This window comes from Pieris rapae, chromosome 20 (assembly GCF_905147795.1).
Source record: "Pieris rapae chromosome 20, ilPieRapa1.1, whole genome shotgun sequence".
NCBI lineage: Eukaryota > Metazoa > Arthropoda > Insecta > Lepidoptera > Pieridae > Pieris > Pieris rapae.
The window spans coordinates 4,955,967-4,971,000 of NC_059528.1; the positions used below are offsets into that span (position 1 = coordinate 4,955,967).

Consider the following 15,034-nt stretch of genomic DNA (forward strand, 5'->3'; position numbering starts at 1 on the left):
TCATAAGCATTTATCAATCTAATAGGCAAGTAGGTGATCAGCCTCCTTTGCTTACACACGTCGTCGGCTTTTTAGGTCTAAAGCCGGTTTCATCACGATGTTTTCCTTTATGGTTCGAGTGAATGTCAAATAGGCACATAAGTCTACAGCTAGGTACGAACCTACGACCTTAAGAATGAGATGATAGTCGTGCCCTGAAGCCACTAGGCCAACATTTCTGTTGTACTTATATGCCTAAGTTAATAATGTTGACAAATATCAATAATGAAGACGTAATTTTTCTAAATTACTTTTATCATCGTCTGATCATTGTTATTCCGATAAAGAAAACGTAGATTATATTGATATTATATGACAGGTGTTATTGTGTAAAGCAAGAACTTCTAAGGCCTTACAAATAAAAAATAATTTGTGATATGTGTTTTATTTATTTTTCAGTAATCTTACCAGTAACACACATATTATAAAATAAAACACCTTAACAATATACAAAGCCAAAACGGATTGATTTATTTTGTAATCCTACAGCTAACATAAATTATATATAATTACAAACAAATACACTGAAAATATAGCCAAAGATGGAATACATGATACATTTTACAACAAAAAGATTTACATAACTAATTATAATTACAGAACTAATTGTGATTCAATTTATTTAACTAAGGGCCTGTTTCACAATGTATGGATAAAGTGCCAAATAGGTATGCAACACATAATTATTCGAAAGATAAAAGTTCCAAATAAGATACTTCGAATTTCATGACGTATAGCGCTATCTGACAGTCGTGAAACGCAAAAATACTATTTATCCTACCAATAAGTAACAAATAGCTTATTTGGAACTTATCCGGACATTGTGAAACAGGCCCTAAGCCTAATTCGGTTGTGTCGTGTGATGGTGTAAAAGTGTGGGTATGTACGTGATGGTGTGTATGTGGGATGTGCTCATGATGTAGTTGATTTGGCGCTGTAGATATTCTTAATACACTTTTTAAGCAAATTCCGCGATAGCCTAAACAAGTCAAGGCTTAAATAGTGGTCATTGTATGTCCGGGCTGCGCGATACAAAACTGAGTTTTACAGATTACATAGATAAACCTACTTATATAAAACAGAAAACATAAGTAACTACATTAATAGACAAAAAGAAAAGAAAAGAAAACTGAAATGAACTGACTACGCCGACATTGCAAGAAACTGCATAAGTGTCGAAACATTACTTAAAACTATATTCGACAGCTTATGTTTTGATGTTTAAATTTTCTGCAATACATCTTTAAAATCCTGTAAGCGCATTTAAGTTGCATAAAATATAAACAACGCACTTAAAACATATTACAACGCATTACCGTACAAAAATATAATTTGTCATTTAAAATTAAATCAAGTTTAAATATGTTACAACAATATCGTATAAATATGTTATTTTTTATCTTAGGAAATTATTAATAAAAAAATTCGGTATATTTGATTCAAATGTATATACATATGAGTATATGCTTTTTATAATAAAACCAAAGCTAACATGATAGACGCAAGGGAATCCTATGCCCGCTCTTTTTGTTCGAGAAACAAAGACATAGCTACTTTGCGAATGTTTTTTATAGCTATTGTCCTTTTCGAAATATCGTTGATGACAAGGATTATTATAAATGCATCTAATTTCGCCTTTATTTCCGTGACGCTAAAGGTCATTTTATTGATAGCAGTGTTAGATAAAGATTGCTATTCAATGGGTTCTCAATGTATGAACAGTCTGCGTCCGATTGTAGTTCGGATAATACGTGCTTAGTGGTGTGAAGTGGTAATATTGCGTTAACAAGTGGAACTAATTACATTATGGTTGCGTGATCCGGGAACATCGATTTTGATATAACAGGTAACGATAAATTTTGCATACCAGAAAATTGGTTAAAAAGCTTGAATGTTATCTTCATACTCAGTATTAACCTTTAATTAATATCAAGTCTTATTGCATTTTACTCTCAATTAGAGTTCAACGGTGCCCAAATTAGTAAGGGCGTGAGTATAACCAGCTGATTTAAAACATAGCACGTTTTTACTGCATGTAAACAGTGTTATAAATAACTATCCTATAGGGTATGTGGCGTCATAAAATAAAGTCCGAAGAATTCTATTTAAACGTAAGTTGTAATAAAATGTCGACAAAAATATTAAAGTCGGAATTTATTGTTCAAGTTGTTAATACTACAATTAATAACTTTTTTTTAATTTCGCATAATTAAAAAATATTTTGACTTCATTTTCGACTTATGTAATCTGTCCAGTAGTTGTTAGTTTATTTATTGTATACTTAAATAAAAATCTTTTGAAGAACTCTTTTCGCGATAAAACTTCAGGGTATATGTCTGGGTTCTTATTTCGTACCCTTTGTCTGACCACATTTTAAAAGTATAGAATATAGTATAGTATAGAATCCAGAACCCACTATAATTACGATTTTATCTATGATAGACGTTATCTTGAATACAGATACCTTTACGACTATGTTTGTAAACTGATACAGATTTACAGCCTATATATTCTATCTTAAATTTTTTAAATTAATATTAACCTATTGTTTTTGTAAATGCTTTTAAAATTCGTGATAGCTAGACCAAGTCTTTCGTCACCAATGTGGGTGCGAATAAACGTATTTGAAGTTCGATTAATTTACCGAGACCTGACAATAAGGTCTTTTATACCTAAAATGCCAAATCTTAATAAAGAATTTAACCGAATCACCAACACTGACAAAACACAGCATTCTAGTAATCTTTACGAATTCTTTTTTTAAATTTAAAAAAATTAAAAAAGAAAATTACACGCTTGCAATGCGATAAATCTGTATTTTTCAACAACCATTAATTTAATAGAGTAGTGTAATGAATAGCGCGGTCAGAGTGTGGACAGGACGGGAGCGGCGTTGGTTTTTTTTACTTAGTTACCTGTTTCTGAGCGGGTCGTCTCTACGGCTGCTTAACTTAACAAGTGCATCGCAGGGTTTCACAACCTTTGGTTACTATGCGACAGAAATATACAGAACATGTAATTCTATATTTAATGACAAACATATTTATAAAATTAAAAGACAAATTATAAAATTCCCTACACAAAACCCTACATTATTTCTAAGCTATATATTTTACACTAATTAAAGTTCAACATATATATGTTTTGAAATATATGTATGTCATGATACATTCGAAAAAATTTTAAAATTATTAATCCATACGACCGAAAATAGATTTGGAATACGAAAATGCAAATGTTCTAAATCCTTATATCAATATAATAATTTAAACATCGTAAAACAAATGACGATATCGTTAAGACAAAATAAACGATAATTTTAAAACAGTTAAGTCAAAGTATACATTTAATAACAGTTACCCAAGGTTTAAGCAATACAGTGTCGATGGTCGGTTCCCGTCGGTATTAATTTCGCAAAACCGCATCACACGGCTGGTAGGTCATTCCCTCCAACTGCCAACCCGTTATCACAGGATGTCCAACTGACGCACCACTCAAAAATATATACACTTTTTGATTTAAATAATCTATACTGTATAGTATATACATATATTTTGCAGTAACTTAATAACTTTTGAAACTATGCGTATTAAATATCCTAACACTCATATTGGATATATAATCTATACTGTATGGTATATACGCATATTTTGTAGTAACAATAAGTTTTAAAACTATGTATATTAAATATCCAAACACTCATATTGGATTGCGGCAATATAAGTTATTGTCACACTAATTCAAGAGACTATATATGCGTATACCAAGCGAACATACCTACGTTCGTACGTTTTTAAGTTCTTCTTTAAATGTTTATCTTTATCATTGTAGAATAAATACTATAAGAAAGGTAGAAAAAACGTAATGCTAGGATTTGACGCGAATTAAAGATGTTTTTTTCCGTTTGGATTGGCACAACCCGATGGGCAATACCATCGGGTATTACCGAAATTGTATGTCAGTTGTCCAAAATTTAGAAATTTTACTCAATGATATCACCCTAAAAACCACAGATAAGCCAATTCAATTCAAAGTCAATTTATTTACCTGTTAAACCGATTTAGTTTCTATGAATGAGGTAAAACCAAAACAAAATTACGTTGTTAATTAAATCTAAATTCAAATTACGCTCGTTGTAATTACCTTATTGAATGATTGATAGCTGCCGGCTTTAATTAATTTTCATATTTATTGGTCGTATTGGATCCAAACTTCGGGCAAAAAAAGTTTGCTTAATTTATTAAGCGACCTCTGCTTGATGAGGTCGCCAGACGAGTGACGTCTGCGCAGTTCAATTCAGTAAGGTGATATTAATTGTAGAGTTCCCGAAATAGTTTCACTTAAGTTTATTGCAGTCTCATTTGTTTAAGTGAAATAAATTATAAGATCTCTTGTAGAAAATATCATCAAACGAATATTTAAGTCCCTACTGTATGTTTATATTACAGCGTAAACACAATTAGACAGAAAGAGACGAAATAGAATTTGGTTAAAATATTGCTAATCATTATTGCTGTTTGGTTTGTTAAAATATCGCTACTAAAAAGTTTTTAGTATACATTTTTTCCAGGGATTTGAAAACTAAAGTTTTGTTATGTTGTGTATTATGTACAACTTATACAAATTGTACCGAAAGATATTCCTAAACTGTGTTCCCTATGGACGGTTACGTGAATACATACACAGTAAAACACACAATTTTGAGTTTACGGACGTCTAGTACCCGTAACGTGGCCAAATATATATTCTGTATATAAAGATTAATTAATGTAACAGTTTTTATTTATGGTAATATAGCAACGATAATAATAATCGAATTATCAGTTCGGAATGGCCGGTTGAGCTAATTATAGGTTATCATTTTGATGCCCACAATAACAATCAATTAATCATAACAACATGTATTTTACATATGCTTTTTAAAAATTCGTATTATTTTTTTTAGATTCTGTAATTTTTATTACAATTAATAAAGTATCTAAAAGTGATAATCTTTTTACATTTAGGCCAGAGCCTTATTACTTTATGATATGTATTTTTCTTTATTATTATAGAGTTTAACTGAAAAAGTTTTCTTATTGCAGTGATTCAAGTGTAGGTATCAAGTGTTGCCAAAAAGATATTGCCGTCACGGCTAACGCCCCTCTTTTCTAACAAAATATATACTTTGCGAGACGTCAAATTACTAGATACGCTGTAAGTCTTGGGTGCATATTAAAAAATACAGTACGTAATTCAATTCAAATGCGTTAGTAAAATCTAAATCATATTAAAATATTTATAGAAAAATTGTTCCCCACCTCTGTTCATAGATTTGATTTTTTTGTTAACACCTTTATTTGTCAGTATAATTCGACATCGGGAGCGAGAAAAAAAAGTAATAGACTTTTGACAGGGGATATTTAATGAAGTTGTCGGTTTTTTTTACACGCTGTCGGACGTTCTCACGATGGGCCCATTGTAGGAACACGTCCCGAAACGTCCCAATCAATTATGTTAACAGTGATAATTTTACTTTTTCTACTACTTTTTGTGGTACGTTCACGGCATTAAAGTCAACAAACACATTATACGCCAGTTACACGCTTATTATTTATCTTCGGTTCTATAATTCGGGGTCAGTATAGTTTAGTACATATGAGTCTAAAAAAATAGAGTGAATATTACCACAGTATCTAAGTACATTTTAACATCCTAGTAACAGCGTAGTGGTGAAGCGCATTCATTCGATGTTTTTTATATTAAACGATTTTTTTCGGGTGAAGGAAAAAAAAATGTCAATGACGCACAACTATATCTTAGGTTGTATCTTTAACTTTATAAAGCCTAAAAAACAATATCTACGCATTTACCTTGCCTTGGAATTTATTTATTTATTTACACTTCGTTGCTAAAGAAATACAAACAACACAATATATATAAATTACAAGGGATGCAGCGGGCGGCCTTATCGCTAACAAGCGATCTCTTCCAGGCAACCCTAGTAAGAAAAGAAATAAATAAAAAAAAATGATGGGTGCAAGAAGTGCAGAAGTTATATAAAAAACAAAATAAATTTATATTAATATATAGAACCTTAATCTATTAATAACTATATATATTATAAAAACTAACTAAAACTAAAAAGCTAATCTTACAAATAGAGAATTACAAAACGAACAGGAGATACAAGAATTACACGGGTCACGATTGATCAGGATATGATAAGATTTATATATATAGATAGATAATAATTTATCTGAAACTGTTACCTATATTTCTAATCGGTCAATGTTTTGTACTTTAATTTTATCTTCGTCATTCTGTCGATAAGTTACTTCATTCGTAAATACTATATCTAAGTATAGGTATATGAGGGATACCTCATTCTCAGTATCGGCAGTTTATAGGTATCCGGAATTATAGTTTCGCTTAAACCTAGAATTCTATTTAATGCTGCAATTTGCAACTAAATGTGGAACACAAAAATACATAAACAGTCGAAATGTACAAACGAATTAATAATCTAGATGAGCGATGAGCGAAGCGTGATTTTTTAAAATCACTCCTATACAAGAACAACTCTTATTATTATGAATCAACAATGTATCCATTTAACTTTCCCTCCCTCTATTAATATTCTAGAATGTGGCCGTCAGCTTCCTGGTCAGCACAGCTGTGCGCAGGACTGGCTTTAGCTCTTTCGCTGACCATCGGCGATGGCCGCAGAGACTACAAGGACCAAGAGAGAATGAACTCTGACATTTCATTATGGATCGACGAACGTCAAGTCAGGATGTTTAGTGGTAAGTAAACCTATATAAATTTATGTTTGCTTTTCTCATATTGACATAACAGTAAGCGTAAATCAATACGTAATAACGCTTTGCACATTCCTCTACGATTTATGAATATTTTAGCTTAGGTTCATAGTACAGAGACATTTACATTCCATGATAGATGATTACTATTATTCACCGATATGCTCTATTAAGGATAATTCTTATTGGCGCAACATACGTTTATAATTGATAATTTATTTTACGTGGTAAAGCTTAACTTTTTATTCCGTACATTAAAATTTTCCTATATATATATATACAAAAAGAAAGATTATAAACCACTTTAATATTCTAATGAGCCTTCACCCCGTCCGGTAGAACCTCCTTTAACTTCGTAAATATTTACCTTTTACCATCAGCACCCAAATTTTGCCACCTACCGTTTTAGATTACACTAAACGGACGGTCCATCTCTCTTGTAGTCTGTCTTGCTTCTATATCCTTTTGGGCCGGTCCAATCTATGACTCTCTTTTAGTATGTATAAGCAGAGTTCAAGCACATGATTCGGGGTTGAGGATTGCATGCATTAACTACGAGGCACTAAGTTTATGGAGTCATCCATAATTTCAAAACAAGGTTTACAACTAATTACACTTGTATATTTCAGGTATATCAATGCAAGTATTTGCTATACAGAATGGAAATATACAGCCGTATATACTAGACCCAAACTTCTCACATAAGCTACCAATTATACCGTCAGAAGTTGGGTACGTTAATTTTACATGGAGATCGAAAAAGAGATATTATTATAATTTCGATACATTGACGTCTTTTGATCTTAAGGTTTTAAAATCACCTATTTTATCAATTAAAACCCAAGGGAGGGTGCCTAAAACGCCTAAAGGTAAGTTTTTATAACATGATCTTATATAAATATCTAATATATATAAATTTCCGGAATTTCGACTAGTATTTATATATATTTTTTAATCTTATACAAATTACAAATAAATGTTTTCCATTTAAATAAAATTTAGTCGCTTCGAATAAATTTCACTTCTACATATTATGCAAAATTTAATGAAAATTATATTTTTATTACAGAATTTAGTATATTTTTGCCGTGTATGGGCAATGTAAGTGGCGTAGCAACTTTTGAAATCGGGCTAATCCTCAAAAACGGACGAGGCATCCCATTAAAAGGCACCCCCCTAAGACTAAATTTAAAAAAGGAATGCGCACAGAGAGGTGTGTATTTAGAACGGACAGGTATTGTATCGCCAACGCATTTTTAACACTTACACGTTTGTATTTCGAACACTTGTAAATATTTAGTTCTAAATTTAAATTTCTTATACGTATTACAGTCTTGTTCATAACCGCAAGCCCTAAATAGCCGTTTAATGTCTATTCACTCTAGTGTCACGTTGAAATTAAACGTGACCATTACCAATTTTAGGCCAAAATTCCTAAAATGTTACGTATATTTATTTATTCTAAATTTTACGCTGTTAGAAATACAAACGTTTTGCTTATAAAAACTTCTTTCTGAAATATAAGTAGTCTCATTAAGGCTTATTAATTCAAAATCATGCTTTTATTACGAATCGAAAGCCTAAGAACACAATGCATTGTATTCTACAGCTTTGTCGTAAAGCTTTACTAATAATACATTTATGAGTTTAAAGCACGGAATACGAGTCAAATATTACTATTATAGGTGTGACTGTTCGTGGGGTTTGAACAATACAGTACTTGACACCGTATTGCCTATTGTTTCTCTTAGTTCATGATTATTTACTATAAAAAATAGACTAAACAATTTTACAGTTTAATGAAACAGCTTTTTGGCACTTTGGCGATTGGTTCATTATTACACGCCAAAGCTTTAAATTATAGATGCGCTTACGCAGTCAATCTAATAAAAATACACCCAGATATATTTTATGTCACTTAGTGACAGTTTATTTTTGTCATAGCGACATACTATTTTACAGTTTAAGGAAAAAAATAATATATTACACTAATAATAATTAGAGGTTTTATGGATAAAAATATTTAGATTATTCATATTTAGTTTCATGAAACCTCTTTTTTGTATATAAAACATAAATTCGGTGTATATTTAATGCGACTACAATTGGATGGGTGATTCTATCGATGACATACTTAAGGGCAAAGCAAGCACATCTTAAATTTAATTTCTGCGAGAATGGGTGCCAATATCAATAGCGTTTATACCTATCACTGTCAAGCCTGTCTATAGCCCAGACAATATTAACCAAATGCCTTGTTTCCGGGCCTCTTCGAGCGCGAACTACGCCTCCGCTAGCGGTGTCTCTGCTGACAGCATCCTATTTTAGGTTCGTACTTGCTTGCTATTTAATTACTAACAACATAGCTTTACAATAAAATAATAAATATTCTTGAACGTTCAATATTTAATTTGGTGGTGCTAATAGACTGAGCTGTTAAACTATACTGCTATGAACGCTTTCAGGAGTATTCTAGCGGATTCTTGAATGTATGAAATGATGGTGCGTTTCAAGAGTTGCGTCTTACGCCCAAGCCCAATAACCTATCTCAATCCTTTTTTCCCCATCTGAGATTGACATCTTAAACCAAATATTGATAAAAGTGAGCCAATAACTAATCGACGGATTATAATAGCCATCTATTGATACAAGCTGTCCATGGTAGGTCGGATCGGTGTAAGTCGATAGACCTTTGTATGAAAATGAAAGATCAACTGTGCCAATATCCTATCTTAATATTTTAACTTATACCAGTTTTTAAAATAATTGAACAGCTATGTGATATATTTTAAACATAGTCATGTATATTCTAATATTATTCGTATGATTATGAAATATGAGTGTAAAGAGCGAAGAGATTGCATCCGTCGCCAAAAATGGATTATCTTCATAGGTTATTGTTATTGGGATGCATATAGGAGATCGATCGACTGTCATGGTCTGATCACAGATTGTTTTCAATCTGAGATTGTGGATTCAATATTGGTTTCGGGCGATAGACGAGAGTTAACAATTTCAATCAAGCGTAACGCGCCATCTTTTCGTATTCCCCTAAAACGCTCACAAGTGAATGCTTTATCCCATATCATTAAATATCAAAGTATCTCTAAGACTCTATTTGTTGTTTTTTAAATTAAATCTCAATTAAGCAAATTGTGATTACCCATTTGCCTTTTTTAGTATATATAACGTCATTTTGACAGGTCCAGATCCGGAGTGCGATAAAAAGTGTGCAAATCAGGGATGGTGTAATAGCGAAAAGATATGTCAGTGCCCGGATGGTTATATGGGGCAACACTGTAGGACGGCATTGTGTTACCCTCAGTGTATGAATGGAGGAAATTGCACCGCACCAGGTGTTTGTTCCTGTCCCTCAGGCTATCAAGGACGACATTGTGAAGGAGGTAACTTAATTGATTTAGAGCAAGACCAAGATATTTGTTTCTTGTACGTCTGCATAGAAAGTTTTTAGTTAGAACAAAAGCTTATTAAAATGAGGTATTGGTTTCTCGATTTAATCTGAACAATTAATATTGAAGTCAGTGCGTAATACTATAATCTAGACGTTCGTAAGTATACCTACTAATAAAAAGATAACATTGTTTTGTGTATATTTGTAAAACCTTGACCTTACAAATTAGGCGCACATCAACATTGGTCCGAGATAAGTATAAATATGAGATAGGCCTTGGGTCTGATAAATAAACTATAATAATTTGGTAACCTATTTTTGGACAAGCCAAAATGTAAATAATGTTTATGTATACAATATCGCAACCCTTCATTTCAAAATAAGCCAAGATTTTGTAGTCGTAACCTTAACCTGGACAATCATTAAAAAACTGTTTAAGCAAAACGAATATTTATTCCTATATTTACAAAAATATCTCCATTATCTATATCTTCTTTGATATAGCAATGGCAACTTTGCATCCTGTTTTAATTACTTCAGTAAGTGCCTGATAGAATGGGGCCTGTTCAGCTCCGTGGTCTATTCCTGTATCGTGGTGCTCCTGCTCCTCATTGCGGAACTGGGTGATTGTGTCCAGTATCTCCTTGTCAATCTGAGGGTCCTCCATTAGAGTTCGAAGCTGGTCATTATAGTGGTCAACTATTACAGTCTCTACTGCTACTGTACAAGCCATAGCTGCCTCTTTGCCGAGTAAGGCTGTGCCTAAAATACATTTGCCAGTGTGAAAAATTAAGTGTTATTTAGACTTCAGTCACGTGACACAAAACAGTTACAGATTCGGAGATCATTTTATTTTACAGTTAAATAGCTGATTGGCATAAAATTTTAAAAGTATCAGACGTATTATTTTTACAAATTTGTATACTAATAAGAAGAAAATTAGATAAACAAATAAACACACACACAGCTAGAACAGGTGTGACAGACATTCTCACTAATATTGACCAAATTAAATGGAGATGGACGGGTCATATGCTCCCATGAAAAATGGAGCAAAATAGTGACGGAATGGTACCCTAGAGACAGAAAACGAAGAAGAGAGGACACGTCGACACGCAAAAGAAGGGAGGACGGACTGAAACTAACAGCAGGCTACAACTGAAGAAGAGTCGCAAAAGATAAAGAACAGTGGAAAGGGTTAGAGGAGGCCTTTGCCAAGAGGCACTACGAAATCCGAGATATACTGGAGTGAAAAAAAAAAGTATATATATATAGTGACTGAGTTTCGGAATAAAAAGGCTATATTATTATTAAAATAAAAAAAAACGCATAAAGGAAATGAATTAAAGAAAGAAGCTTTTCATTATATCTAGTTAAGAAACTGTAAAGGTTTTATTAAAATTGGGACTTTTTCCTACATATTCATACAAATCGGTTGAATTAAATGTTCACTGTATTTTTACAACTTAGAGACGTTTTTAGCAGGTTGGTCTGAAATGTGGTTCAATACACTTTTAATAGGGGCTCATAGAACACTTGAAATAAAACCCGTTTTCAGGACTTTACATGTCCTTTCGTACGAAACCTCTAGATGACTTTGCTAGGCGTGGGATATATACGGAATGAAGCGCAGAAAGAAGTTCAGCACCCTTACTGAGTTACTTTGATATTGAGAGAAATACATCCAACTTTCACACTAAAACGTCGGCCACGAGATTGCTGTCGCTATTGAAACGTACTGAGTAAATTCTCTGACCCATCTCTAAGGCATTAGTGGCATTATTTTGTGGGTCTAATAATGTATTCTTGGGAATAAGTGTAATTTAGTTCCTTATTAATTGTTTTGATAACTATCAAGAGGTTTCAATCGTCAACGCCTTTTCTCTGCTTCGTTTTCCTTGTATGTAATGTATTTTATACAATAGAAGCTTTGTAATAATAGATTTACTACTGTCCTAGTGACAAAACCATATGTAAGAACTGAAAATGTAAATACAAAGAATATACAGGATTGTTAAAAACTAAATACTGGATAAAGATCACCTGCTCCAAGGGCGAAGCCAGCTATATTCCAAAGTGGTGTCATAACAGTAGGTCGTACTCTGTACTTTGAAATGAGTTGCTCAAATTTCTCTCGATGTTTCTTCTCTTGCTCCCACATGTGTTGGATCAGAGGTCCTTCCTTTGACGTACCCAAAACTGCCATCTGACCCGCGTATATGCGGTCAGCTCCTAACTCTCCGGCGTGATCGACTCTTATTATTTCATCCAGCTATAAGGAGAATAGTACAACTTATGAGCTTAAGAATCCCCTGAATGAATTATTGTTTATTCAGGATTTGCATCATCAGGAATAGGTAATTCATTATATAAATCCTTTAAAGAAAAACACTCTTATAACGGATTGAAGTTTTGTATTATAATTATTCAAACATAATTTTAAATTTAACCAACGTTTCGCGTGCCGTTAAAAAAGTGTTTTCTTTAAATTTCTTTAAATGTTTAAAGAAAAAAGACAATACTTCTTTAAATGTGTAAAAGTTATGTTAATAAAAGACAATACTAATATAAATCCTATTATTCATAGAGCTGAAAAGGAGTATCGTGTCTACGCAAATTATTTCACAATTTCAGAATTGCAAATTTTACACACACTTTTTTAATTCATTTATTAACCAATTTCATAGTATTTACAAAATCTTATAAATGCCCTAGCTACAGCTAGCTTAAGCAATAAAAGACTTAAGTAGACTCTACTTTTCATTAACTATATTATCATTAAAATATATTACAATTATAATTAACATTATAATTTGTAATGTAATATTGTGTAAGGAATATAGATATAGTTACGTTATAAATATTCTATAAAATCTTACATGTGGATTTTTCTTAAACGCCGACGTGTGTGCGCGTCGGGCTTGACGCAGTAGTGGTGGTCGCAGCATTATTAATCTGAAATCATCCATTTTGTTTCAGGTATCTGCTCACAAAAGTGTTTAAATGGTGGCAAATGTATACAGAAGGATACATGCGAATGTCCTAAAGGATATTATGGATTGAGGTGTGAATTTTGTAAGTATAACTTCTTTTGATGGGTGAAAAAATGTAGATTACATGAGAAATCCTAATAAACTAGGAGATATCATCAGCAAGTAACTCTGATATTGGACTTTTACAATTATTTCAGGAGATGAGTTGGGTTTTGTCATTAATATGTAAACATCTTTTTCTCCAGCAAAGTGTGTGATCCCATGTCTGAATGGTGGTCGCTGCAAGGGAGTCAATAAGTGTCGTTGTCCACCTGGGCTCGGTGGCAATCACTGTGAAGTGGGGCGAAGAGGAGGCGAATGTACTAGAGCGTGTAGACATGGTGTGTGCCGGGGTGGCGCTTGTCTCTGCGAGCCAGGCTGGCGGGGACGATATTGCCATCGGACTTATGGTACATTTGAGGACTAGCGTCCGAACCCAATAACCTATCTTAATCCGGTTTTGACCTTATGATATAGACATCTTTATCGAAATATTGATAATAGAGTGCCAATAACCAATCAACGGATTGTAATAGCTATCTGTCAATACATAGGAGCTTGGATTGGTGTATGTGGATAGACCTTTGTATGGAAATGAGATTATTTGAGAGACAAAATATCTTAAGATTTTAACTTACACCAGTTTTTTAAATAATTAAAAAGCTATTTGATACGGTTTAAACATAAACATGTATATTTTAATATTATTTGTACGGTTTTATTTACTTTATTTGGTTTATATTGATTATTAAATATGAGTGCACAGAGCGAAAAGATTATATTGTCTTTTATTAATCACAGTCTGAGACTGAAAACAATCTGAGATTATTGATTAATTATTAGATGTGGGTGTTAGACATCCTTTATCCTATCTTAGAATTTAGGAATAAAGTGATATATATTTGGTGGGATAAGTAATGAAAAGTAACAAAATGTTAAAGGTATATATTTTTGATGACCAAATTATTTGAGAGGATTGAAGTGAACTCTGAAAAATTCAATGTATTAGATTTTGGCATTTAATTACTAGTGTGAACAAAGACAGAAGCAGATGTATCTAATTTCATATTTCCATAATAAACACATTATTTTTACAGGTTCTTCAGAAGAATCTGGAGAATACAAACGGCCTCGGTGAAAGGAAAATTGGAGCTTAATATATTACTTAAAAACATGTGATTTAATTTAGGAATTTATGTATAATACAAAGTGTAATAATTTTAGTCAATTATCTGTTAAGGTTAACTTTATGGATATTATATTTTTATAAGGCAAAGAATTACATTGGTATTTTTATTGTAGTTTGTTTATACCAGTAAAAATAATGCAATTAATATTTGCTCATTGAATATACATGGGAAAAGAAGACAAGAGGTTATATTTTGGTGTCAGTTAATTTGAGTTAAAATAGTTTATATACCTTTATTAAAAAAATGAGCTTGGAGAGTACAAAAACAAATTATCTCAATTTACTTGCACCATGATAAAAAGAAAGGTGTCTAAAAACTTACATTGCGTCTACTTGTGAAAACAGTTAAATTGGTTCAAATGGTTCAGAACGAAATGTATTTAGAATTTTTAAAACAATTCTAAAATCCCCAATTTAGAATCACACTTCACATATCTGTTGGTGTTGTCCTGAAAGTTCCGGATTTTGAAAATTTGCGACGGAATACTTTTTGTTTACGAGTTACGACTTTAATTTGACGGCTGCTATGGTAAAAATTACCTTGCATTCACAGTTGTCAGCT

The 15,034-nt window shown here is 32.3% G+C and overlaps 2 protein-coding genes across 3 annotated transcripts; one reads left to right on the forward strand and one right to left on the reverse strand.

Moving 5' to 3' along the window:
• The first annotated feature begins 1,740 nt into the window (after positions 1-1,740).
• Positions 1,741-14,424, forward strand: LOC110993666 (protein shifted). 2 transcript variants are annotated; one of them, XM_022260015.2, is made up of 8 exons: positions 1,741-1,885; positions 6,664-6,824; positions 7,469-7,708; positions 7,909-8,073; positions 10,043-10,243; positions 13,231-13,326; positions 13,490-13,693; positions 14,381-14,424. In XM_022260015.2, the coding sequence occupies exons 2-8, from the start codon at positions 6,665-6,667 to the stop codon at positions 14,419-14,421; spliced, it is 1,107 nt and encodes a 368-aa protein (XP_022115707.1). In that variant the 5' UTR covers positions 1,741-1,885; position 6,664; the 3' UTR covers positions 14,422-14,424. The 2 variants fall into 2 exon arrangements, with proteins under 2 accessions (XP_022115707.1, XP_022115708.1); XM_022260016.2 differs by having other exon boundaries at positions 7,909-8,052.
• LOC110993668 (5-demethoxyubiquinone hydroxylase, mitochondrial) lies at positions 10,685-15,003 on the reverse strand. Its single transcript, XM_022260017.2, has 4 exons — positions 14,795-15,003; positions 13,131-13,206; positions 12,295-12,523; positions 10,685-11,013 (listed from the first exon to the last, which is right to left on the reverse strand). The coding sequence occupies exons 2-4, from the start codon at positions 13,197-13,199 to the stop codon at positions 10,736-10,738; spliced, it is 576 nt and encodes a 191-aa protein (XP_022115709.2). The 5' UTR covers positions 13,200-13,206; positions 14,795-15,003; the 3' UTR covers positions 10,685-10,735.
• Between the last annotated feature and the right edge of the window lie 31 nt (positions 15,004-15,034).

Coding starts and splice junctions, on each gene's coding strand:
- LOC110993666 (XM_022260015.2), top strand. CDS start 6,665: ATGTGGCCGTCAGCTTCCTGGTCAGCACAGCTGTGCGCAGGACTGGCT. Junction 6,825..7,468: donor TCAAGTCAGGATGTTTAGTG/GTAAGTAAACCT, acceptor TGTATATTTCAG/GTATATCAATGCAAGTATTT. Junction 8,074..10,042: donor TGTGTATTTAGAACGGACAG/GTATTGTATCGC, acceptor TCATTTTGACAG/GTCCAGATCCGGAGTGCGAT.
- LOC110993668 (XM_022260017.2), bottom strand. CDS start 13,199: ATGCTGCGACCACCACTACTGCGTCAAGCCCGACGCGCACACACGTCG. Junction 12,524..13,130: donor CGTTTAAGAAAAATCCACAT/GTAAGATTTTAT, acceptor TTCTCCTTATAG/CTGGATGAAATAATAAGAGT. Junction 11,014..12,294: donor TGGCTTCGCCCTTGGAGCAG/GTGATCTTTATC, acceptor AATGTATTTTAG/GCACAGCCTTACTCGGCAAA.